Raw genomic sequence first — 26,757 nt, forward strand, 5'->3', positions numbered from 1 at the left:
AAACTAAACTGAACGAATGAAAAAGTGCCAGGTTTTTCCCGTAGCTGGCTGCAGTGTATGTACATTTCTGCTTGTTTGTCACTCAGAATCATGCAAAGAAAGGTTTATTATCTACTACCAAGAATGGTTTATCATGTCTGTTTAAATAGCTGTAAAAGAGCTTTTGGAGAAGTGTGGAGCTCTATTTATGTTATAGGCAGCACTGCAGGAGCAAAAGACACATTCCTGCTCACTTCTTATAGGAGGTGAGGATTTTATTTTTCCTTTTAAAACACATCTGTACTTAACATTGTCAGAAGGCACCAGACAATGCCATAACATAAATCCTATGTTCATCTGTCCATAAAACAGCCCCCATGCCTGGGGACTGCTCCTCCTTGTCTTCTGGTGGGAGGGCTGCAGGCACCATCTCCTCCTCACAGAGAGCCTGTGCCAGTGCAGGACCTTGTGTGCCTCACTCTGTGTGCCTCCCCCGTGAGATACAGCCACTGCCAGCTGCACAGTGCTTTGGTTAGCACAGGTATTTATAGCACATTTAACCTCACTCTGATTTATCACAGCCTTTTCTTAAACTTCAGTGAAGTTTATCCTCGCTGCTCCTAAGGGAGGTTATCCGGAGCCCAGTAAAACAAGTCCTCAGAATGAGTGTCAAATACCAACTTAATAACAAACCATCCCACCCAGGGATCCTCTCCAACCTCCAGCAGTGCTGCTGATGCCATTTTCTGCTTTTCCCACTTGGTTACACCACAGATGTGCTCAGATGCCCGTCTGCAGCTGTACAGCACAGGAGGGAGGAGGAGATGGAATATGCAAGATATTTTGTACACTGAGGATTAGAGAAGACCAGGAACAAACAAATGCTTGACAGAAAACCAACATGAACTGGAAGACAGACACACAGAACATCTCCCTTGAGGAATCCAAGCACAAAACGCTCACACCCCAAAAGGGTCCCCCCAGTGACCCATAAATGGCACTTCTGGGAATGGTGAATCAGAACTTCCATTTCCCCCGTTTCACTGGAAGCAGTTACAAATCATCTCCATCATTACAAGTGTGCCTCAGACACAAAGGAGGTGGAAAAGGGGCTAATTTTAACCCATTAAGAGTTTTCAGGCTGCCAGACTCAATTTGTGTATCTTTGTGAGGGTGAAATAGAAGGAAGGCACCTAAGAGTACTTGAGAAAAATTAAAGGCTAGCACAAGCACATCACTAATTCAAAGAAATCCTGCAGCTGGGATTTAGAAGAGCACTGGTACAAAGTAATAGCTTATAAATCCTTGATTCCCTGAAAAATATTAATGCCAGTCATCTCAAGCTTGTTACTTATTGCCTGCCTACACAGCTGCCTTTTAGTTTGAGCATTTGAGGAGAAACTTCTCTGGACAACAGACTGTGATTAAACTTTAAAATCCATTTCATGACACAATCTTTTATACATTTTAAAGAGAAAAAATGAAAAATGGTATTCCACTTAAAATTTAACAGCAGAGCAGACCCTATCTTGCCAGTTTGCACAACATGACAAACTTTTTTGGGAGAAGAACAAAAAAGAGAGAGAACTTACATAATTGGAAGGGGTGGCAGGGCGGGGAGAGAAAAACTTTGCTGGTTGTGTTTAGGGTTTTATACAGAGGATTTTAAAAAGGGAGAAAGATCCAAAACATATTTTGGGGAAAAACTGCAGAATCTGTTCAGAACCCAGGTGTGCCACTCCAACCCCGCTCACTTAAACAGAGGTAGAAGCAACCAGGCCAGAGTGCTCCATCTTCTGATTTAAAAAAAAAAGAAGACAAGAAGGAATAGTTACCACTGTATTTGCAGCACAGCAGGCTGACTTTTTTCTTTTCTTTTTCTCCTAACTTACTTGTACAAGTGCACCATTAATAATTCATGCTGCTTCTAAACGGCAGGGCAGCCGCTGCTGCTTTGTCACCTCTCACAATGGCTGAGTGACAACGTGGCTCTGACTCCAGGCCACTATCTTTGACTATCTGCCGGGAGAGACACATCACTGTCCTTCCTTTGTCATTCAATCCCTGACACGGTTGTGACAAGTGCTGGCCTGGCCTGTCATTTCCTTCACCCTCCGATAACAGAATCTGCCACTTTTCAATGCAGGGTCGGCAGTCCTTTGCCCCAGAGAAGGAGCTGTATGTTAATGCTGCTGCTGCTGACGTGCTGGCCTGCTTCTGCTGTTTTTTTTTCCTCTGGATACAAATTTGGATTGACCATGCTTCAAAAAGCACGGAGTTTAAATGCTGCTCTGGGACCAGCACCCAGCTAAAGCTTACAGGATAATGGTGTCCCCAGGGTAGTGAGAGGAGGAAAAAAAGGCTCTTTTTAGCAAAAGTGTTAGGTGGCAATGCCAGATTTTAGGGCAGACAAGAGATCACACATGGAAAGAATTATATGTTTCCTATCTGTGCCAAGGAGCTTTTGGGCCTGAGCTAGCAGGGCACAGTGTTACCCTCCCAGAGCCCTCCCAAAACGTGTGCAGGGTAGTGCAGACAGGATGCACCACATCCCTTCCCACCGTGCTGAAGCAACATAAGCTGCTTTGCAGAGGTTCCTAAAGAAAACAACTCTGCTCCCTTTTTCCGATGCTTGGAAGAGGTGGGGATGTTTGTGAGAGGCACCAGAAAACGTCTTGGGGCTCCCTCTGACTCTGCCAGCAACGCGCAGCCCCCTCCTACCTGCCAGCAGCAGGGCAGCACACGCTCGATGTGTTCAGCCAAAATCGCTCTGTTCACTTAATGTGCAATATCCCTCACAGAGCAGCCAAGCACCTGTGCGGGTGGCTGACTCCAGGAAAGGACTGCGAGCCTTGAAGAGTTTCCAAATTTCCAGCCCTTTGATCTTCCCAGATGCAGGAAGGCAGGCAAGTGCAAAACAAGGATTAAGTCGTCGGAGGCAGAGATGCCAATACCAGTCCTTTGTCTCCACCTATGTGCCCTCGGAGGAGGCTGCAGTGGGGCATTTCCAGCATCCAGCCAACACCCTCAGCGAAGGCTCACTGCTCTTAAAAACACAGGGAACAAGATATTACCCCAACATCCTCTTTCCCATGGAGACGCTCAGTGCTGCTTCCTTTACCCTTCTCTGCTGCAGTGCTGTTACCAATTACTGTCATTAAAGAACAGCTGGCACTTGTTCGAGCAGAGAGCTCTCTCCAAAGCCCACAGAAGCCGATGAAAAAAAAGATTTCCTTTCTTTCACTGGATTTTGGATCAGATTCAGAGAGACCTGATGGTTTAGAAAGTAGGAGGTTGTTATTTTTTTTTCACCCCCATTCTTTTGTTACTTCTTCATCTCATGTTTGTGACTCAGGTCCATTTCTTTTTCCAATCTCTACAGGCAGGAGGTTGGGGCTGCTCGACCCCTTTCCACCCATTTTTAGAGATGTTAATTAAAAAACTGAACAGCAGGGCTGAAACTACTAGAAACTAGAAAGGGAGAAAGAATGAGGCAGAACAGCAAATTGTGGCAGACTTTGAATGTCCTTTGCTCATGATGCTTTTTCCCATTTAAGTACTTTCACGGCTGTTCAATGCAGTGCTCAAAGCTCAATTTGTCTTGCACACAGATCTTACTGAAAGGTAATAAGCAAGTCCTAGGTAGAGAGTCAATTAACATGTAATCTTTTGACATTTTGTATCAGCAGCAGCTGCCAAATGAGTTCTTTTCTTTATACAGAATGAAATCTATTGCATGAGTAAAAATCTGATTTTATGTTACATTTTTCCACATTCATCTAGCATGCTCTCCTCCAGTCCCATGGTGGGGAAGTGCACCAAGTTTTGCCTCCAAAATTATCAACAAAACTCTTCTTGAGCTCAGGGAGTAACAAAATAATCCAACAATGACCGTGTCAGTAGATCAAAGTTTGCTTTCCTTTCACCTTGTCCTTTTGGGGCCAAATTCTCATTTTCACACCTATAAGGCTCTGACCAGTGAAGAGGTGGCATGTGTAGATGGCCACAGCAGCTGCTGACCCTGCCTTTCATGAAGGGTTCCCTCTCCTGCTGCACAAACAGCTCATCTGCTCCTGAAACAAGTCCTGAACCCAACCCACAACAGCATCTTGATCTGAGATTACCTGGTGTTATCAGAATGCAAATCAGGAGAAGTTCAGCTGCTGTTGCTTCACAAGGCAAAAAACACCAGGGGAGTGTAAAAGGCTGGGCAGCTGAGGCCGGTCCTCTCAATCCTCCCTGAGTTGCCAAGACACCAGGCCTCTTATTTGCAGTGCATTAACACCTTGAGCAGCTCTGGCAGAAAACATGACAGGTGAGGGACTTTATTGGACAATGCAGGTACCTCAGAATTCAACTTGCAGACTGGTTGGACAGGGACTGTAATTTCTCAGATAACTGTGAAAGATTCCAACTGAGGTTTCAATTGGTACAGCTACAGAAATATTTAATAATGGTAATTAAATTATTATCACTGCTCTGTAATTTCATAATGTGTAATAAAATGGTGTCTGTTAGTTTAAAATATGCATGCAACTAAATATAGCAATTGCAATAAGCTCCATCTTGCTCACCTGTCTGTGTCACTGTTGAATCCCTACCAGTCACAACATGTCTGAGATTCCACATTGGTTCAAAAAGCTGTAATTATCTGTCTTTGAAAGACTAACAAGTAAGCAGGATTATATAAAAGGACTAAGCACACACATAAAAATAACATACTAAAAACTGTGGGTGGACTAATCTCTGAATCACCCGAGAAGGCTGAAATATCCCTGTTTTATAGAGCTGCACATTCTCTACATCTTGTTTAGCTCTGTAGAATGATTGAAATAAACTGCCACCTGTGCCCAACAGCCAGGCTACAAGAATGTTGTCATGAGAGCTCCAGTTCTGGGCCACTTGCCTGAAACAGTCACAGCTCTGCAAGTGGACCCGTCCATCTGAAGGTCATGCAAACATGGGTAAGTTTCACATCAAGGGATACCTTTGCTGTTTTCTCTTAATACATGTGAAACGCAGGCAAGATAATAGCAACACTCATGAGAGAGTGATTACCATCATTGTGATGTTCATGGAAGAAAGGCTTTGACTCAATGAGCTCTGACTTGGAAACAAATTTTGCAAAAAAGAAGAAAGGAATGAATGTGAGAAGCTGAAACCCAAATCCTCAAGGAAGACATTTACTGCAGTGCTGTGTGGACTGTGTAATCCTAAAGCAGAGTGGAGTTCAAGCCTGTAAAGAGAGATCTCTGCCACATGAGTATGTTTGGTGCATCACCAGCACGAAGCGGGTGTGCCCACCATACCTGCTGCCCTCCCATCAGAGGAATGACCCCACCTCAGGTTCACTTCACAAGATGGTCAATTAAATCAAGCTGATGAAGCAGACGAATCCAGCCAAAGGACAAATTAAGCTGCATTGGATGTTCTGTTGCCAAGGCAGAAACGTAACACAGGGAACAGATGCAGAGGGGCGGCTGGACTCCCAGAACGCGGTGCTGGCCAGCTCCAGGAAATGCTACCAGGAATTAATGACAATATGGTCTCCATGGTGAACAGGAAAGCCATGCCATGAGATGCCTGAGCCAAACACTGAGGCTGATAAAAGCAAAAATTACAGAGAGAGAGATATTATTCAAAGAATGATCCAGCAGGTAAGAGTTTACTAACTTTTATGAAGAGTAGATCAATAAAAGAATGTTCTCAATGAGAGAAGAAATTAATTGCAGTCAGTGTTGCTGGTGTATGAGCAGAAAGGTCACCGAGGGTCTGGAGCAGGAGCTGAACAGATTGAAGTTTGTATTACACAGTGTTAGACGAAAATGCAGAATAATTGCTTTTGCGAGCTTGCAAAGGATTAAACTGATTTAAATGGGATGAATCTAGCTGCAGCCCACTGCATCAGCTGTGTGACAGTAATTAATATGCAGATTAAAAAAAAAGCCCAAAGCCCAGATATTTACTCTGCACTAAGGCAACATCCTTCTTTCAAAACTTCAGTGACATCTCAGGCTTTAGCACAACAGTGGGCAGATGTCTTCCAATGCACAACGATATTAATATACAGATGAATTAATTTTCCAGGGTTTTTTTTTTAATGCCAAACAACTTAATTTGGGACTATAAACTGAAGCTCTAGTTTCACACTACAAATTTAAAAAGTATTTAGGAAAACAATATTCAGTTTACTTACAAACATATATAATAAAGGTCATAGAATCATAGATTGGTTTGGGTTTGGAAGGGACCTTAAAGATCATCCAGTTCCACCCCCCCCTACCATGGGCAGGGACACCTTCCAGTAGACCAGGCTGCTCAGAGCCCCATCCAGCCTGGCCCTGAACACATCCAGGGATGGGGCAGCCACAGCTTCTCTAGGCAACCTGTGCCAGGGTCTCACCACCCTCACAGGGAAGAACTTTTTCCTATCATCTAATCTGAACTCCCCATCTTTCAGCTCAAGGTCATTCTCCCTTGTCCTATCACCCCGTGCTCTTGTGAAACATCCCTCTCCAGCTTTCTTGTAGCACCTTTAGGAACATGAACATGCTATAAGGTCTCCACAGAACCTTCTCTTTTCCAGGCTGAACAATCCCAGTTCTCTGAGCCTGTCTTCACAGAAAAGGTGCTCTAGCTCATTGATCATCTTTGTGGACTTGCTCCAACAGGTCCATGAATGACAAAGAAGGATTACAAGAATAACTCAGAAGGATTGTGACTCCATTTGGACTCAGCAGACAACCTTATCATAGACAGCCGCACGAATTTTGTGTAGCCAGATGTAAGAGAGAGTTACAGCTAGGGAGAAATGCTTTATAAGGAGCTGTGAACTTCTGCTAGGATGAGCTACATATTACAGGTGAATGTTTTAAACTGGTAAAAGTTTTACAACACCTGGATATGCCTCTTTCTCTGGACTGACTTCTTCAATGCTCCCCTCCTGTCTGCAGCACCACAACCCCAAAGGCTCTTGGCTCAGACACACCACAGGAGCCTGGGACCTTTGTGGGCCATTACCTGTCCGGAGAGCTGCTGCAATGCTCTGGTTTATGCAAAAAGACTTGAACTTTGGATGCTGAGAAACAGCAATGCAGCTCTTCAGCAAGTCCTGAGCAACTCTTCTGTGTCTGTTTTCACAGCAGCTTCAGGTCTTGTTCCAGATATTGCAAGATTTCCCCAGCCACCTGTGTGTGAGGAGTGCTCCCCACCCAGCTCCCACCTCCATCCACATGCAGCTGGATGCTCATTTAGTGCCAATGAACTCCCAGCCACTGGCAGAGGAGAATTAGTACTGTTGTTTGCCTGCTGATGCTTTATAATCTCTACATATGCACAGCTTATTTTGTTTTTAACCATACTTGCTGTTACTCTCAATCTCTAAAACCTCCTGAGAAGTGGTATAATCCCATTGGTTCCCATTTTCATGACACATGCTCCTAAGCACATTCAATTACTGCATGCATAATTGCCAGCTCACATAGGCTCAATTATTAGTTTCTAAATCAGGTATTTAACTAACCCCTCTAAATCACTGGGAGGATAATTTCGACACAAATTCATATACCCTTGTGGTGTCAGACTCAGTGAAATGGTTTGGGTTCACAGTAAATCACACAGTATCCAAGTCTTAGTGCCTTCTGTTTTATAGGCAGGATCTAGAACAAGCAAAATCCTCTAATACACAGAATCCTGTTACATTTCTGAGTATGTGGATAAGGAAAACTGCAGTAGAAAAATGGATCAACCAAAGCATTCAGCATAACAAAGGAGCACCAAGGGATCTGAAAGCAGAGCGAGAGAGGCAAGGCATTCTTCTGAATATAGAGCACAAGGGAATAAGTATGAATGTCCAATTCAGATGGATCTGGGCTCCACTGGGAAATATGCAATTAAACAACAATCTGGCTTCATGCTGAGCTATGATGTGGGACATCCTGACATCCAGCCTAGAAACTTTATTGATGCCTCACAGCACTCAGTGTCCTCAAGTCTTTGTGAACCAGCTTAAGCATGCAGTACAGACTCTAACAGCTGGTGAACAAGAGTGTGGAAAGAGAGAAGAAAGTCAAAACCACAGTTTGTAGCCTAAGACAAAACACTTTCTCTGCTTTTAGGTGTGGCCAGGAGGAAAGAAGTCCCAGTGGCTTCCCTATAGAAAATTACAAATTTTGCTACTAAACACATTAATATTGTTAATTCAAGACAGACAGACTTCTGGTTTGCAATACTACCAAATCAGACGTTTCAAGAATATCCCCTGTGTGTGGTTTTGCAAGCTGTGTTTATGATTGCCGTGGTGTCACACTGCTCCCTTAGCATCCACTAAGTCTACCATTAGGGGCTGGACAGCAGTTACATGACAAGATACTCTCATTTTAGGTATCTACAGTTGAAAGTTGGTCCCATGCAGAATTCCATGCTGAAAATACCAACCCAAACCATAACCGCTTGAAAACCAGTGTAACTGAAACTGAAATCATGCTGCCATCACTCAGCCAGTGTCTGTCCTTTTGTGCTGCCACTCACCTGCCAAGGAAATATCAGTTTCTAGAACTTCTGGAACTTCCTTTTTTTTTTTTTTTTTCCAAGTGGAAAGACAAAGACAAGGCTACATGGCTTCTCTTGGCTCTGCCACAGATTTACAGCTACCCGCTACTCTAATTCTGCACTTACACACATGAAAATACCCTGTATTTTAAGAACTCATATCAATCCCACCTACTTGGAGGTGAGAGTAAGACCTTTGGGGCAAGGATTTTTGTTGAGATTTTACAGCACCTACTACATCCACTGACTAAATTCTGAATTCTATTAAAAACTAATAGTAAAATAAAAAGGCCTATATTAACTTCAGAATATGACATAGTAAAGTATTTCCTTTTTTATTAATTATTGTCAGAACTTCTGTTACACTTGGCTTTCTTCTGTAACAGTTTTTAAGGTGATGGTTAAAACAACAAACCAAAACAACTAAACAAACAAAAACCCCAAAACAACAAAAAACCAAACCAAGCCAAACAAAACCAATGAAAAACCCCACAAACCCTCAAAATTCTAATAAACTTTACTCCTAGTGCATCCTCCATCCTCCTTAGTATAAAAGACCATTGAATGGATTCCATGCTGAGTTTATGTTTTAAGTAAGACTAAATAAATATTAGGGTCACTCAAAAGTAACAACAACTTTACACAAAAGTCTAAGGTTTACCTGCTTCCCTTGTTTTCCTCACTTCAGACGAAGCTGTGGAGAGGGTCTGTAGTTAAGGGCTTCACATGGAAAGCTGGAAGTTCTGGTGCAGCTTCAGGTAAAGTAAAACAAAAATAACATTAGACTAATCCCCAAAAAGCATAACACAATCATTGTGGCAGTTCCTTTATTTTCTGCTAAATTACATTGAAATTTACATTTTCTAGCAGCTTGTTGGTTTGGTTATTTTTTTTCATTCTGACTCAGGAAAATTAAAGCATGAGAGTGGCTAAAGTACACCATCTACAGCTTTGTTCACATTTTCAGTTTAAACACACCTTAAGAGGCATAGAGAGAACTACGGAGGGCCACATTTTCAATGCAGATGCATTATGTTAGCACGGACCTTTTGCCATAAAAAAATAATATATTCAGGAAAGTAGGAAAAGAATTTATTTTAAATAAATACATTCAAGTAATACAAAATTAAAACACAGAAGCAGGATAGTCCCAGCATTAGCCATACCTGTGTAAGGAGTTTTATGCTGTCACCACTGTATTCTTTCCAAAGCCATGAATTCCATATTGGTTGATATCAGTGAAATCCCCAAAATGCTCATGAGCAGCTGTCTCCTTGAGCTTGCCCAAGAGCTCTGAGAGCAGAAGGCTCAGGTGAAATTCCCCAGCGTGCTTCAAGGGAAGTGTAAGGGATTAAGTTAATGTTCCAGTTCCCTTGGGGTATAATAAGAAGCTCCTACATGACCTCTTGTTCTGGTTTGATCCTGGCTGGACACCAGGTACCCCCCAAAGCTGTTCTGTCAGTTCCTTTCCTAGGTGGACAGGGGAGAGAAAATATAAAGAAAGGTCATTGAGTTGAAATAAAGGGAGGAAGAGATCACTCACCAGTCACAGGTAGAACAGATCCAGCTTGGGGAAATGAACTGAATTTATTACCAATCAAATCAGAGTAGGGTAATGAGAAGTAAAACAAACCTGAAAAACACCTTTCACACCACCTCACCCTCCTTGCTGGACTCTGCCTCCTCAGGGTGCAGAGGGACAGGGAATGTGGGTGACGTCAGTTCATCACACTTTGTTTTGTCTCTGCTGCAGCTTCCTTCTCCAGCCCAGCTCCAGCACAAGGTCCCTCCCACAGGAAAGTCCTCCATGGACTTCTACAACCTGAGTCCCACCAATGGGCTGCAGCTCTGCACAGACTGCTCCAACTTTCCACAGGGACACAGGTCCTGCCAGGACCCTGCTAAGCATGGGCTTCCCATGAGGTCACAGCATCCTTTGGCCATGTCCCTGCTCTGGTGTGGGGTCCTGAAGGAGCTGCAGGTGGATCTCTGCTCCCCCATGGACCTCCATGGGCTGCAGGGGCACAGCTGCCTCACCATGGGCTGCACCAGGGGAATCTCAGCTTCGGCTTCTGGAGCACCTTCTCCCCCTCCTTCTTCACTGACCTTGCTGCCTGCAGAGAGGTTGCTCTTACATATTCTCACTCCTCCTGCCTGCAATTACTTCTGCACAATGACTTTTTTTTCCTTTATTAAATATGTTACCCCAGAGGAGTTACTGTTGGGCTCAGCCTTGGCCAGTGGCAGGTGTGTCTTGGAGCCAGCTAGCACTGGATTTGGCAGATATGGGGAGAAGTTTCTGGCAGCTTCTCACAGAAGCCAAATTGTAGCCCCACTGCTGCCAAAACTTGGCCATGCAAACCCAACAGCTATTGAGGTGCTCTTCTGCTGGCAAAGCTATTGAGTCAATGCTGGCAAATGGAGAGAGCAGTTCCTGAGGACCACACAGTCCTGATGAACACTCCTGGGTTCAAAACCAGGCATTTCTCTAGCACTTCAGTAAATAATTTTTGTAGCTTCAAGTGTGCTGACCTCACAAAACAGCAATGGCATTATGCCATGAGAACTTGTAAGTACTACAATTGGTAGCAAAAAGCTCTTGTGCTGTGGCATGACCCAGGAGTTCAAGTCAACATCCAGCGCACGGGAATCACCTGAACAGAAATGGAAAACATCTCTGCATGAGCAGGACTGCATTCTAAATAGACAAGACTCCATGTGCAATTCATTTAGGGTTTGAAAATGCAACCTGCATAGCTAAACCCAAACTCTAAACAGAATGTCACTGTCTAGGCAAATTCTGTGGCAAGCAAAGGGTGGTTGTTTCTGCTGGAGAAACTGACTGGCTTTTGACCAAGGGGTAAGAGGTATACAAAAAGCAACTCCATAGAGATTTTCTGATTTGGACCTTTTTTATCTTATCTTGGATTTGAACTCTCTCACTCATTCAGTCACCATTAGATGAAAGGAATATTTGACTAATACTGTCTGAACATGGATTTGAACAAGCTATCCCTCACTAAAAGATTCTGTACTCTACTTTTAATACCAGAGGCCCATTCAGCTTTCAGCTCCCAGAAAGTATTTTCACTCCTAATGGCAGTAGCAAAATAAATGCTATAAAGGCTAATCAAAAAGGGGAACCATTTCCAAAACAAAGTGTAAAAACATTGACTGGCTCTGTAATCCACTGTGATATTTTGTCCCTTATTTCACTGCTAGCCCATAAAGAGTATTACCAATGTGGAGCTCCTGTGGTCTCATTCTCATATATCTTAATGTGTTCCTGTAAAACACACTTGCAGTGTTTTTCATTTGGGTGCACAACACAAAATGATCCCTTATTTTCCAGAAGATAGCATTCCTTGAACTGAAGAAAACCAATAACAAGGCTTGCTCTATAAATTCCCATTGTTTGTTTTCATTCCAAGACAGTGAAGACTTTTGATTCCTTTTAATTTACCTAGGCTGATAGTTATTTCCACTTTTTAGGAAAATTTGCAACATCTCAAAAAAAAAGGAAGGGCTCTGTGCAACGTATCAACTGTGATTTCTCTCTTTATCCCTCTTTCACAAACAAGCCTGTAGAAATACTTTTATAGTGAATAAAAAGGTCATTTATAGTGTTGTCAGAGACATTTATTTTGTTTTTCTACTCTACTGGCAGCCACTACTCACTTCAAGCCTTGCACTGAACTTTTTATGGAGAATATGTGACATAAGAATATGTAAGTGATGATTTTGCTCTTATTTAACATCCCATCAATGCCCATCCCATCAATTCCTTCAGAGTGAGCTCTGACAAGCATCCTTGTTAGATGTGGTTCTGAATATAAAAAAGGTCTTTTGTCACTTTGTTCTCTTTTGCTGTCATTAAATGCCCAGAAATTTGAGGTGTAAGAGAAACCTTTGAGGTCAGCTGCCCTGTTCTTCCCACCGGGCTCATTCCTAATGTCTGGCTGGATTTTACTCAGTGCAAAACCAGAGCAACTCAAGAGGAGCTTCTGCTGCTTTAGGTGTTGTAGTTGCTAGGTTTAGTTTAGCAGGCTGCAGCTTTCCTGAGAGCTCAGTGGGGCTGCCTAGGGCAGTGTGACCATGGTCGCCCTCCCGTAGTCCATTTCGGACGTTCCTGCTAACTTTCTCTGGTCAGCTATCAGCGTTACAACCAGTGATGGCGAAGGAGGCAGAGAAGGGTCTCCCGTGAGGGTTTGAGAAGACTTTGATCACATCTTATCCCGCTGACCCTCAGAGGCAGAGAGACCTCGTGACCCAGGTGCAGGGGGCTTTTCTTAGGGGCTCAGGGGTGGTCCCTGGGCGGGTCTGGGGTACAGGAACCAATAGGGAGGACCCGAGGGAGTGGCCAAGGCTAGGAGCAAGGGAAAGCGGGGATGGGGGAAATACGGGATCAGAAAAGCAGTGGGTGAACAGATCACCACATCAGGTACTACCTTCTAAGCTAACAGATCTCCCCAACAGGATGTTAATTCTGTTACTTGGCCTAATATTTCTTTTCCTTGATGACAATTTCATCATTCCATGGTTTTGTTTCACACTAAGCTCTGGTCCTTCCCCTCTGGTGAAATCTTTAAACATTGCTGATGAGGGTACACACAGGCACTTCATGGAATCCCAGAATGGGTCAGATTGGAAAGGACTACATTGGGTCACCTGGTCCAATCTCCCTGCTCCAGCAGGGTCATCCCAGAGCACATGGCATGGAATTCTGTCCAGACAGTGTCCAGACTTGGTATCAGTCACAAACAGAGTATTTTTGTCCATTAGTATTTATCTACAGAGAAACATGTTGGTTTCCTTTCTCTGCTTCAACCATTTTGAAGGTTGATGGGGTGGGGAACACCATGGACTTGAACAGAATATTTTGCTAGGCAGATACGAGAGCTCAGTAATTTGCACTGTCCTTTGAAACGTGTGGCACTCTTTTTAATCACTTAAAGCACAATACAGGCAAGTTGAGAACAGGAACACATGAAAGATCACCTTAATCAATTACCTGATGGAACTACAGCAGGGATGGATATGATACTGCGTATTTATGTCCTAATAGCAAGTCTGATCCTCTCAGGATGAGCCAAAATACATCTCTGTGACTGAGTGAACATGAAAGTCTTCCCAGATTAAAAGTTGCTCTCATTTCAAGGAAGAAAAAAAGATAAATGGAGTAGTGATGCTATTGATGGAAATGATGTCTGCTCTGATGGGAAAGCTGGAAATGCAAATTGAGAAGCTGTCAAACCACATGCAGCGCCACGCAGTAACCTCACTGTCATCGTATTACAAAAGGGAACGGAACATCTGCAGTTCAGCACGTTATGAGTGAAGACTGCAGGATTAGCATTACCTAAACAAGCCACACTTTTGTAAATGATGCCATCTGCAAATGAGCTCATGTTTCTCATGAACTCCCTGTTCAAACTTTCAGATACAGCTCAAACATATCTACAAATAGCAAAAATTGTAATCTGGTGTAAAGAAATCCAACCATAAACCACAAACCCAAATACAAAAATCTATAAACTAGGACTTTGTGCACACCATCTGTTTCACTCAGCTCTGCTCTGTGTGCGCTGATAGCAATCATCCTTATTAAGAGATCAAAAGAATTACAAAATAAGAATCAGTATTATTTTTACTCAATACTAGTAGCAGAGTCCTCAGCTGAACCTCACTGCTCTTACATAAATACAACTCTATGTGTAAGCAAGACAAGACAGGCTTGCAGTCTTTTAGGGCATAAGATGGGTTGATAATTCTACCTCCATAAAAGATTAGGTGGGACTTAGGAAAGAAGTTCTCTGTGAGGGGTCATTCTCAAACATTCAGCATGCTTTTATCCCAAGTTTGATTTTCACAAGGGGCAGGAAAGTGGTCCTCACTGGGTCCATTTTCACATTTACATTGTGCAGTGGTTTGGTTCGATATATCCATTACTTACTTATTTACCTTCTGTGAGGTAAGAATTAGGAGAAAGCCAAGCAGGCACAAAACTTAAAAGAGTATAAAGAAGTTTATTAACAGACCTAAAAGAAAGAAAAAAAACCAGACTAAACCTTCAGAACACTTCTCCTCCCCCCACCTTTCTCCCTTCTCCCACTGACAATGTAAAAAGACAATCCATGAGATTTTCAGTCTGTTTACCACCTCTATAATAATCTCTTTTTCAGTTCACTTAGGGAGAGGAGTCTCTCTTGCTCATGCTATGGAGACATCTCCACAAGAAACAGTTCTTTCCATGGCTTCAATGTCACAAGACAGCCGCCCGGGTTGGCTCTCTGCTTGCATGTGAGAGTCCCTTCCCCCAACTTAGAGCTTTTCCCACAACTGTTTTCGAGGGTCCAGTCTTGAGCTACTGGGGTACCATTTTAAGGTTGAGCTGTTCAGAAGCAAAGGTTCTCTTCATCCATCTCTGGGAGCATCTTCATCTCTAGGAACAGATGTCTTCTTCTTCTTCCCTGGGAACAAGAGTCTTCATAATTTTCATCTCTCTCTGTTCAAGCTTCTCATCAAATTACAGCTACTTCAAGATTTGCTTATTTCAGCACAGGTACTTTTGCTCACAATTGCAGTTTGAACACTCCATCCCCCCATGCTTTCATGAAATTACAACGGGTACCCTGATGTGTCACAGTCCATCACCATAGCTTTACAACAGAATTTCAGCTTCTAGGTTTGAAGCATCTCCCCTTTCTCCTCTCTCGGGGCTTCAGCTCCTCCTTCTTCACTGACTTGGGTGTCTTTATGGTGTTTTCTTCACGTGTCTTCACCTTTCCTCTTCCTCTGACTCGGGAGAGGGTTGACGTCTGCAGGCTTCATCTGCTCTGGAGAATCTTACAGCACTAAAAGGGTTAATCTCACCTGGCCCCACAGCTGGAATTCCCTTATCGCTGTTAGTCACACGATCTTTGCGGGGCAGTGGCCTCAGATGAATTTTGGCCGCACTGCGTGAGGGCTGGCCCGGCCGAGCCGCGCAGCTCCGGGGTGGCTGTGTCCCGGCCGGCCCGGCTCGCACGGAGGGGGCTGCGCTGGGTGTCCAGCGAGCAGAAGCGGCTCAAACCTCAGCCAAGCTGCGCCGTGGCCAACCTGGCCCCGCTGGGCTGTGCCGCAGGCCCCCAGTTACCTGTCTGAAAGCCGGGAGCAAGAGACAGCTTTCCCGGGGTTTGTTCGTTCTTAAAGGTGGATCACAGAGGCGTGTCAAGCTTCTCAAGTGGCTTAAAAAAGTTGCCAATATTCAAACTAGCCAGTTGATTGGTTCTGTCAGGTCTAGAGGAAGCTGTAAGCACCTCTTTGCAAGAGAATCACTTCGTGGCTGATGGAGCCCTCTTTAACTAAAAACCCAAACTATGCTAAACCATGACACACTGACATTTCACTGAAGCTTCTGTGATCAGACTCTTCCACAGGCAGGAGTGAAGAGTTCAAGCCAAAAATCAAGTCCTGATCATGCCAGTTGAACACAGCTCTGAAAGATTCCCTCACAGGCCAGATTTTCTGACCACTTGGATCTTAAATCATTTGACTGAGTATCTTGCAATATGATTTCTGCTGCTTTCTTCCTTTTTCTACTAACAGTGCTAACAGTACTGCTCATTCTTGAGATGCAGGGGGTTTTCTTAGGTGTTTTGGGTTTGGCTTGTTTTTTTTTTTTTAAGTTTGTAAAGCACATGTCCATGTTGTGAGCAAATTTATTGGAATGTGAAACCATTTTCCTTTATTAATATTGAATGGATGCAGTTCATATTCTATACAGCAGTACTAAGATGCTGCGTGGACTAAGAAATTCTTTAGAAGAATTAAAAATATTAAAATGTTTTGAAAATCTGAATTGCATCGATATCACGTCTGTAATTTGGTTATAAAACATGCTATTAGAAGCAACAACAATTTGTGTTGTTTAGGTCATGGCAGAGCTGGGAAAAAAAAAAAAAGACCTGAACTGAAATGTATTTTTAAAATAATAATTAAAAAAAGGAAGCAGAAAATTCACATAAGTGTTTATGTGTTAATATAGGAAAATGTGATATAACTCATCAATTATAAATCAAGCCTTAAATTACATAGGTATGTAAGGCTGTGATAGACTGGAATTAAACAAAACTCCAAAACTCTTTGTCCAAAGACAGCCACAGCTCTTCCAGACAGGAGTACTCAGTCTATCTGAAACAATGTACTTAGGAATTCCTGAGTGATGCATAGAAAAATATTTTTCTGTCCCCTTTTCAGAGAGGTTTTACACTAAGTTCATTACTGCATGGTGAACACATGATCATGAGGCTCTTCCAAATGGCTTTAACAGCAAATGGGCTGTTTCAACAAATTCTAAGTTTTTGAGACTGCTTTCTTCTCTTCTAGACAACAGAAAGGATTGCTCTTGTAAATCAACACTGAATTTCAACCAGTAATTACAAAAACACAGTTTCTTATGCAGATTAATCATTCTGATACATTTGATGCATCAGTTTCTATCACATTACAAACATTTAATGGCTCATTCTTGCCAAGTTTACTGAGGATACAAAGAATCAACCCAGACACTTGTGACCAGCTCCAGTCAGTGACAAAAAATGGCAACAAGGTCTCCACCCTACAAACTCAACATCTCTGGGCTTCTCCTGCACTGTCAAGATGAAACCAGACGAACCAAGCTGCCACCAAAGTCAAACAATTCTCAGTCCTTTTCCATTACCAAATTTAAATTCCCCATCGCCACAGCTAAGTGAGAAACTGCCACTAAAGGTTTGCACTCTGATTTTATCGAGCATCAAGAGAACCCAGCAGACTCAGAGGGGGCAGACAACCAACTCCCTACATTACATCCACTTAGTCAAAAGCTTTTTTCCACTTTTTTTATCCAGTACACCCATAAATAAGTTCAATCACATATAATGGTCCACCTGGATTTCATGGTGCTACTTTCTTGATTAGAGACTGCTAACTGGAGGAATAAGTCGTCAGAGTCAATGCACACCAGCATTTTTTAATTAGCCGTGAAAGGGAAGCCAACACTTAAGAAATTAGAGCACTAGAATAAAAGATGACAATTTTGCTATTTATTAATGATTTTTATAGCTCAAATTTAAAAAATATTAAACCAGAAACAATTCAAGGTTCATGAAGAAAAATCTGGAACTATATACATGCATAATTAAGAATATCTTGATTCTTGTCAATATTTACTTAAGCTTTTTGTACAAATCTTTTCACACAGTTGTATTTACAAGCATGTCTGTTTAAAACATATGAACATACATCTCTTATAGCATTTACAAATCTTTTGAATATATATTTTTTTCTTAGAAACAAAAGAGTATTTCCTTGATTTGACAGTTTTGGTTTCACCTTATGATACTGGACAGGTATTTATTCAGAGGGATGGAAAGAGTTAACATTATTCAAATAGCTAAATAACAGTCATCCTACTGATACCCAGAATTATCACATATGGCTTTAAACACCTTCCAAACTCGAAGGATCATCTCACAGGTATAAACTACAGTCCATCTGTGGTGGTTTCTAATCAAATCTCAAGCCTTTGTTTGGGTTAAATCCACAACTCAGCAGATAATTTCTAAGCATGTACTCAGAGCTAAGAGGCCCTTTTAGTTATAGAAAAAACAACTTTCCTTCCAGCCAAGTCAAGACTATATGAAGTATGTATAAAATGGGATGTATGGGCTTTTCCAGACACTCTAGCTATCTTTACAGATGTTTTTTATCATGGGATACCACAGTTTTGAACAGACAATATTTGTGCGGATTTACAGGAATCAAGTGAGAGATCTTGTAAGAAGGGGAAGAATACTTTTTCCTCAAAAGCATTTTCTACAAAACAGAAGTCTGAGAAGGTTTTGCACATAATAAATTTAAGTTACTGATACAATCCAACCAGTTAGATCACTTCAAAAATTAACTGAAAATCCATCAGCTTGCTTGCTTTTGGTTGGGACAAAAAACCCCAAACCTCTGGCTTTGGCAAATCAAGAAGTCACCTCCTTTGAACACTGTTCTCTAGAGCTCCTGCACTGATTCTTCCACAGTTTGCTCCTCCACAGGCTGCACAGCCTCCTGAACATAAACAATGAATTCTGAAGCCTCTCCACCCTGGGTATAGACAGTCACTGTCTCGATGCCTTCCACCTCATCTGAGGACACCACCAGGTGATGCTGCTCCGACAGCTCCACTGAGGCCTGCTGCAGCGTCTCCTGGATCATCAGCGTGTGGTTGGCTGCCTGCTCCTCTTCCTTCACCTGAGGAGACATTGAAGAACTTACAGAAATTCCACCTTTCCAGTAAGTACCTGGTATTGTGATGATTATTGGAAATACAGCGCACACAAATTAGCAATCAAACAGTTTTGAAAGAAAATGTAAGTTCTACAGAAAATGTGAGCACTTTTGATTAATGAGGGTGTAGCTAGGCAGAATACTGAAAGCAGCAACACAGCATCTCAATTCTGTGCACAGAGAGCTGCAAAGTTTCAGGTACATTGGTCTTTGGAGACAGCTTTAATCTCTCAGCAATCACACATTCAAAACTGCTCTTATTTAAATACATCTGAACTCAAGCAATTCCTCTAGTAGCACTGAGATAAGAATCCATCCAAAACCGTGTAAAAAAACACCTACTGTACCCATGTCTTTCTTTTTTTCCCTAATCAATGACTGCTCAAAGAACTGAAAATTTCATTGTAAACCTTAGGGGTTTTATTAGAAAAATGTGAAATATAAATATTACTGAAATAGATTCCTAAGGCCTACTGTTTGTGAGGCAGCAATGTTTACATTATTGAAAGGAGAGTGATAGAAACAAGTGAAAATAAAAGATTTTTTACTGAACAGTTTGCTTCTTGGCAAAATTTAAAAAAGCAACACAATCTGGTTTTGAATTCAAAATTCATACATGTGCCTGTCAATTATTGAAACACAGTATGTACTAGAATTCAAAACCAAGTCTTAATCCTCTACCAATCCATATAAAATTCCTATGCAAAGTATAAATACTCCATGCAAGTATAAATAAATCAGAAAACTGTAAGTCATGTGGAAGAAATGCATTCTCTCAAGTGTTAGTGATAAAATAATCTACTTTTAAGGAGAGAATGGAACAGCAATTTTTCAGTATGCAAGACATATGCAATGGCATTTGTTAGTGGAAGTTGTCCCTGCCCATGGCAGGAAGGTTGGAATGAGATCATCTTTAAGGTCCTTTCCAATCCAAACAATTCTAGGAATCTATGATTCCATTTGCTGGAGCTCAGTGTGCTCTCGCAGCACGGAGCTCTTAAGTGATCTTAAAAAGAAGAGGTCAGACAAGGCAGACTCTACGAAGTGTGGAATCTAAATTACAGAAGTTAGAAAGGGCTAATTTTTTTTAGTTAGAAGCTGGCTCAAAAGTAAACAGCATTAACACAATCAAATTCAAGTTAATATAATTAAGATCATTAATGTTGTTTAAGACGGGAGTGGGAACAGAAGAGAAAAACTACAGCAAAGATTCCAAGGATCTGTCTGGTCCCTTAGAGACGAGCAAGGAGAAAAATAAGCCCTGTATGTTTGTTTTCCTGATGCTCTTTTCTCAGTTAAGTTTTTTTCCCTAAGCAACCATTCCCTTTGTTATACAGTGACTTTGCTTCTGACTTTTCTATTTCATGTTTAAAATATCTGTCAGAAGACTTCAGAGATACACAAGCCCCTTAGGACTTCACAGTACTTTGAACTTTCACTCAATTAATAAGGCTATAGAAAGCTTTTTCTTGAACAGTAACAAGTATGTCCAGGTGTTAAATTATTCAGAGGGCCCCAAGTCAGTATGGCTGCAATATACTGATGAAATATATGTGGATTTTATCTGGTGAAAGATTTAACATCTAAAGGGAACGTGGCCATTGTCACTGACTTTAATGCAACAGCACATTCATACCTGCTGATGCTCACTCTGGCTTTGTTGCACAGGATTCAGGTTATAGGGATAAAAATACAGGAATAGAATGAAGTCCTTTCCACATTCTGTTTCTTTTACCAAACATATCTGAATGTTTTATCTGAAATACAGTTTAAACATCTCCTGCTGAAGTTCAAGCTCAACACTCTACAAAAGTAGGTGATGCTGGATGTTTTTCTTGACACAGTAAAATTTGCAACCACCCTCAGAAAGAACTATTTATGTTGTCTCAAGATACAAGTATCATAAAATCAAAGAGTCATAGACTCACAGAATGGTTTGGAGATTGACAGGGAACTTGGAGATGATCTAGTTCCAACCCCTCTGCCATGGGCAGGGACATCTTCCACCAGACCCATCCAGCCTGGCCTCAAACACTCCCCCAGGGTTGGGGCATCCACAACTCCTCTGGGCAAGCTGTTCCCACATCTCACTACCCTCTGAGAAAGGAATTTCTTTCTAACATCTAAGTCTCTCCTCTTTGAGTTAATAAACAATCCCCCTCATCCTTTCCCTATCTGATCATGTCACAAGTCACTCTCTTTTTATAAGCCCCTTTCACCAACATACCCCTCACTAATGAAAGCTTGAGCCTCTCTTTGAAAAGCAGGGAGCTAAATAATGAAAAATAACCACAGCACTGTTAACTTGCTTCTCTTGCTGCTCCTAATGCACCCTTTTTTTATTTTTTAATTAATAAAGAAACCCTAAATCCTACTGAGAGCAACAGAGCTTTAGTGAATTCATACACTGAACTCCCTTTTCATAATTGTCCTCTCCTCTTTCCTGAGGGTACCAGCTCCACTGTCAGCACCTGTGTGGAAGTTAAGGACATACACAAGATCCACCAATGAATATTGCTCCAGGCCAGGAAAAGTCTAATCACCAGTGAGTTCAGACAGGAAGCTGCAGTTAAGAATGTTAGATAATTAGAATCTCACAGCTTGTTATGAATCAGCTCACAATTACAGCCCTTGATGCTAGAGATGCTCAAACAAATACAGAAATAGGGGTGTCTAAAATGTGGCCCTATAATTATGCAATATACACTAATCCCTCTTGTTTTAGCGCACTACACATAACCCTATGACAACATGCCTCAGGCCAGAAAAATTACACTATGTTTGCTAAGAGCTGCAAGAATGCACAACACAGTATGAGATGGATCTCACTGTTATCACTCTAAATCAAAACCCATAAATAATTTTAAATTATTATAAAATTATATAAAATTAATATAAAATTATATTATTATAAAAAATTTCACAGTTTTGTGAATGTACATAAATAATGAACAGAGGAAAATAAATAGAGCACAGTTGCCACAAAAATGGAATGAAAGCAGAATCTCATTCAATTCAATAGCAGCAATCTAATACTTACTTGGTTTTTATATGCTTTTGAAATGAAAATGGCCAATAAAGAAAGTTAGTTTAACCTCCCTACCTGACTTTATCAGTGTGGGTTTATTACCCTTGTCATGCAGGGTAGAAAAAACTAATGCCTTTATTTCTGGTGTTTCTAGCTTCCAAAATCTTTTTTGGACAGCTATCTGTAATCCTTTTAGTTTAGACAAATCAACACATTATCTGGGATATTTACATTTCAAATCAGTTCGATGTTTACATGCTTCTCCTTGGTTCCTATTAGATTGTTCCACAGGGAATAATCTCAAAATGTTAATTTATATCCCTCAAATTGAAGAAACAGTGGGACAGCTGTCATCTGAATGAACGATGTCACTACACTCAATTCTCTTTATTGGCTTCTGAAATCTTTTGAAGAGTAGCACCCAAGACCTCTTTTCTGTTTGAGAGTCAGCTGAAAAGCATCTGCCTGCTTATCCTTCATTAAAGACTGACAGCAAGGAGCTGAAGCCACACACAGCTGGTGCATTACATCAAGTCAGTACCTGCATAAATATTCTTTATTAGCTAAATCTGTCTTGTGCAAAAGCCAATGGGACTTTTACCACCATGTTTTCATAAGAAGCTCAACATCTCTAAATTCCAAATGTTCTTAATTTACATATCCGAGAACCATCCAAATACACGGAAGCATTTGTTACAAATGGGTCTCTTAGAGGAATCTATTCCTCTCAAAACAAGAAAGTCTTTAAATTTGAAATAAATGAATTCAAGCCATTAAGGAAAATATTCTTCCCTTTCCTGAAAAGGAGTGAAAAAAAAGTATTTGCAGTAAGATGCTAAAGCCTTTTCCTTACTCTAGATCTCAACCTGTGAAATACTGAAATATCTCCAATTTTATTTGAAGTCAGCAGGAGCTGCAGGTCCATTGTGTTTAAAACAGTTTTGCTGGGCCTGTCCCCAAATCCTCAGTGGAATCTCTCCCTTGATTTCAGACTGAATGCTGCTTTTCAGTTTACCATGAAGCAGAAGAGTTAATCAGAGAGATCTTTCAGATTTTCAAAACCTTACACTAGGCTGCAGATGCTCCTATTTATATCATAAAATATCAGTAAGAAAATATACAAAATACCTGCCGGAAGGATTAAAATGAAAGCATTTTAGATCACAGAGAGCACCTGGATATGTGATGTGTCAGCTTACATTGGTGCCTACAAGTTTTGTTCAGTATCATTTGAATAATTTCAACTCTTTATCAGTTTTGGTTTACATACAGTTATATTGTGTGAAAAAGACACACAGAAAACACTAATTCGATCATCTGAATCTCCATAATGAGCTACAAAACAATCTGGTGCACAATGGTTTGTGGCAATAGTAAGAGGCTTGAGTATGAAAGACTTGTTTTGCATAAAATAAAAACAAAAAGGAGACAAATCTTCATATTGGTGATGAAGATTTTTAAAAAGTTTTAGCAATTGGCTGGTTGAATACATCCTAACAGAAGGACTGTGATTGGACATGGCACTCATCTGGCAAAATGCTGGATCACCCCACTTCCTTTTGAGGCAGAATAGCAACACTGCCACTGTTGTAGGAGCTCTAACAGGACAGCGATCTTGACATGAGATTTTATCTGTACGTTACAGAGATGAGAACTCCTCAAAGGCTGAGGAAAGAGGGCCTCAGCCCCATTTAAAACTTTCCATTGCTGTTACTGTGACAGGAAGCATCAAATTGCTCCACGTTCTAAAACAAGTACAGAATTGACAATCAACATATTTATAATTTCATATACTGGCAAATTTTCTAGATTAACACCAGCACCCATCATCACGTCAGGACCAATTCAAGCCAGACTGAAATACAAGGTGTGTTGCTGAAGTACAATGTTGAGTAGCCTCTGATGTGACAGCCATGCTAATGTTAGGTATTTACTTTTGAAGATGTGCTTCGCAATAAAATTCTTTTCTGTGATCTGCTTTGAGCTGATGTATAATCTTTGCTCTGCCTTCCTATTGCTGTCACTTTGAAGAAAGTGACTTACCATGGCAGGATTTTACTGGAGCCTGAAAAGATCACAGAATAAAAGGATGAAAGGAACTAAAATAAAGGGTGAAACACATGGAAATCCAGTGTTTTCTGGTTATCTTCTGATAAAGATCTGTTTAGTTATTGTAACAGTTGATTTACTTATTCTCCAGAACACATTATGTCTAGGTTAAAAATACGTTACTATGCTTTTCAGGGATAGATTTAACCCTTCACTTCAGCCTACAGAAATAGTAAAAACATCCGTCCTGTCTCATCTTTCTGAATGGAAGGAAAAGAGAGAGAATTCAGCAGCCAACTGCTGCTCTTTATTGTTAATATTAATGAAGTGCTTTGGATCAGGACCTGGATTGTATCAGCTATGCTACATGAAACGAGTAGTTCATGCCCCAAAGGCCTTATAATTTCAGTATCATTTCAGTATAAAACAAGAGACAGTAAGCAGATACAGAAAAAGGGTGGTGAGAGAGTAAAACATAAATGAGACAGTGGTAGCTCTGTGTGACAGGCATTAGTACCAATATACAACAGTCTATCCACAGATAATTACTGTCATCATATTTTTGACAAGTAATTGAGAGAAGACAGTGAGGTACAAATTGCTCCTCATTAAAAATCCACATAACTAAGCACAATATGGAAGAAGACATTAAGAAACTTGTTTGAAAAAAGTAATGAGCATTTAAATCTTCGTGGACTGAGCAAAGGTAGGAGCCAAAATCTTTACAGTTAATGAGAAATGGGACTCTAAGTTGGAAAGGACTAAAAAAAAACCTAGGAAAGGAAAACCAGATTTTTTTTGATGTGGCAAAGAAAGGAACACCAAGTAAACAGGGTAAGAAAGAGGAGAGAAAGCAATCTTGTATTCTTTCAGAAAAAAACTCCAAGAGACAAAACATAAACTGTGAATGTCAGAAAAAAGATTATCAAAGTTAACTATAGCATAAAATAACGATGGCTTGGACAACTACTGTAGCTAAAAGGTTGAAATGGGAAACCATACAGGAGTCATCATTCAGAACAAATTGGCACCATTTAGGTATTCACCTGCAGGCAAGGCCCAATAATGTTCCTGAGGAGGACATCGGCTCTCTGGCTTGAGGAGACATCCCATAGGGTTGAAAAATAAAGTGGACTACTGATGAATAGTGGTACAGAAAGGCTGATATAATCACCTCAGTGATTAATAATAATGACTAGTGATTAACACAAACTTCTCAGCCATCTTCAGAGTGAGCTCAAAGGGATGGCTCTAGAGCACAAAAACCCAATACAGTATCACAGGCTGAAAAATAGCCAATTACCAGCAAATTTGCTAATCACTATCTAAATGAAAAAAAAAAAAACCAAACTGAAAAACAGATAACATGCAACCAAATTCAACTGGTTACTGTAGTGCATACCAGTGTAAACCTTTGGTTTGGAATCCAAAATTCTACTGCTCTGGTTCAGTAATTTGATGCAAAAAGAAAAACTCATATTTGGACAAAGAACCATACATCAAAGAGATCTGATACAAATAATAAACTGCTTTTATGAAGAATAAATGAATTAAACAAGAAAGTATCTTGCTACCATTACACATTCCTGCTAACAAACACTGGAAATGGAAGAGCAACAACTTAAAGGTAAACAGACCAAGAAGGAGAAACACTTCTGATATTCTTGTCAGTGCAGTGAGGGATTCAGGAACTAAGCTTTCAAGGATGTTCTTCATATATTGTGAAACCAAGAATATGCACTTTGAATATTGTTTCCCTGGAGAATAATTTACAACACTACACACTCCAAGAGTCTCCTCTGCAAAAAATAAGATATCAGGGGGCTCATTTCTGAGGGTAATGTTTCCACACAAGAAACTCAGTTTAACTTGAAACAAACTTTCTATGAACAATTAATATCCTTATTTGGTGTACATTCTACCTCAAAGAAACAACTATATATTAAGGCAGTTTCTAGATAAACACTATCTCTGCTCTAGTTAACACATAGATTTGGTGTGAGAAACAAGTCTCTGAACACAGGCCTGCAGAGACTCTAAATTGAGGGTGTCTGTGACACTGGTCTGACTGCTCATCCTCCAATCCTGCCTTATGTTTGGCAGGTGAGCCAGGAAAATAGCACACATACACCCTTATAAATAATGTATTGAACAGCCTCTTCTAGCAAAATAAACAAAAAAACAAATGAATCAATCTCCACCCTATGGCACAAGGGCAAAAGTACATCTGTAACAGGACACAGAGAGTTGAATGTGCAGAAAGGAAAGTGTCTTGTTTTACCACCTTCCTGAGCGCTGTTCCCACAAAACTCCTTTCTCCCCAGTCTCTTGCCTGTATTTACCATCTACTATGAAGAGTATTTCATGGCTTTTCTAAGCATTTATTGGCCTCTTTCCTAGTTGTTCTTCAAACTTAGCACTCTTTGCTCTCTCCTTTTCCCCACTTTGTTACTTTTTTGGTGTTTAAGCAGAGCAGAACAACTCAAATGTCATGCTATGAAGAAATATCTTCATGAGCTCTTTTACAAAGAAATCCAGACTGGATCCCTAGAACTGAACAAAGATGGACTTCTCCTGCCATGTTGTGATCAAAGCTTTAAAGGGGATTTTTGCCAGTCTCAGATCATATTGGTAAAACTTCACATTATTAACTGTTTTTTCCTCAGGAATTTGGTGTATATTACATTCCTTAGCAGCTGCATATTTTCAGAGCTCACACAACTGGATTTATCCCAAATTAGAAAAAATTTAACTTTGATAACAGATTAGTATAGTGACTCACAGGAAAGATTAAGATAAAATCATTTCAGGCTCTAGACACAACCTTGGAAAGGCCCCATATATGTGACACT

The 26,757-nt window shown here is 40.9% G+C and overlaps 1 protein-coding gene across 4 annotated transcripts in view; it reads right to left on the minus strand.

Annotated features, from left to right (window-relative positions):
* Positions 1-17,572: 17,572 nt before the first annotated feature.
* ZFAT (zinc finger and AT-hook domain containing) overlaps positions 17,573-26,757 on the minus strand; it is a 77,865-nt gene continuing 68,680 nt past the window's right edge. For 3 of the 4 annotated variants that reach the window (XM_042035952.1, XM_042035954.1, XM_042035953.1), the window contains exon 16: positions 17,573-18,792. In XM_042035952.1, coding sequence (XP_041891886.1) covers positions 18,553-18,792 — 240 coding nt within the window. In that variant the 3' untranslated portion in view covers positions 17,573-18,552. Of the gene's footprint in view, positions 18,793-21,779; positions 25,705-26,757 lie in introns of those variants that run through there. The other variant, XM_042035955.1, reaches the window with a different exon arrangement.

The sequence above is a fragment of the Corvus kubaryi genome, unplaced genomic scaffold, assembly GCF_017639235.1.
Source record: "Corvus kubaryi isolate FWS band 111438036 unplaced genomic scaffold, C.kubaryi_AGA036_p1.0 37385, whole genome shotgun sequence".
NCBI classification, from domain to species: domain Eukaryota; kingdom Metazoa; phylum Chordata; class Aves; order Passeriformes; family Corvidae; genus Corvus; species Corvus kubaryi.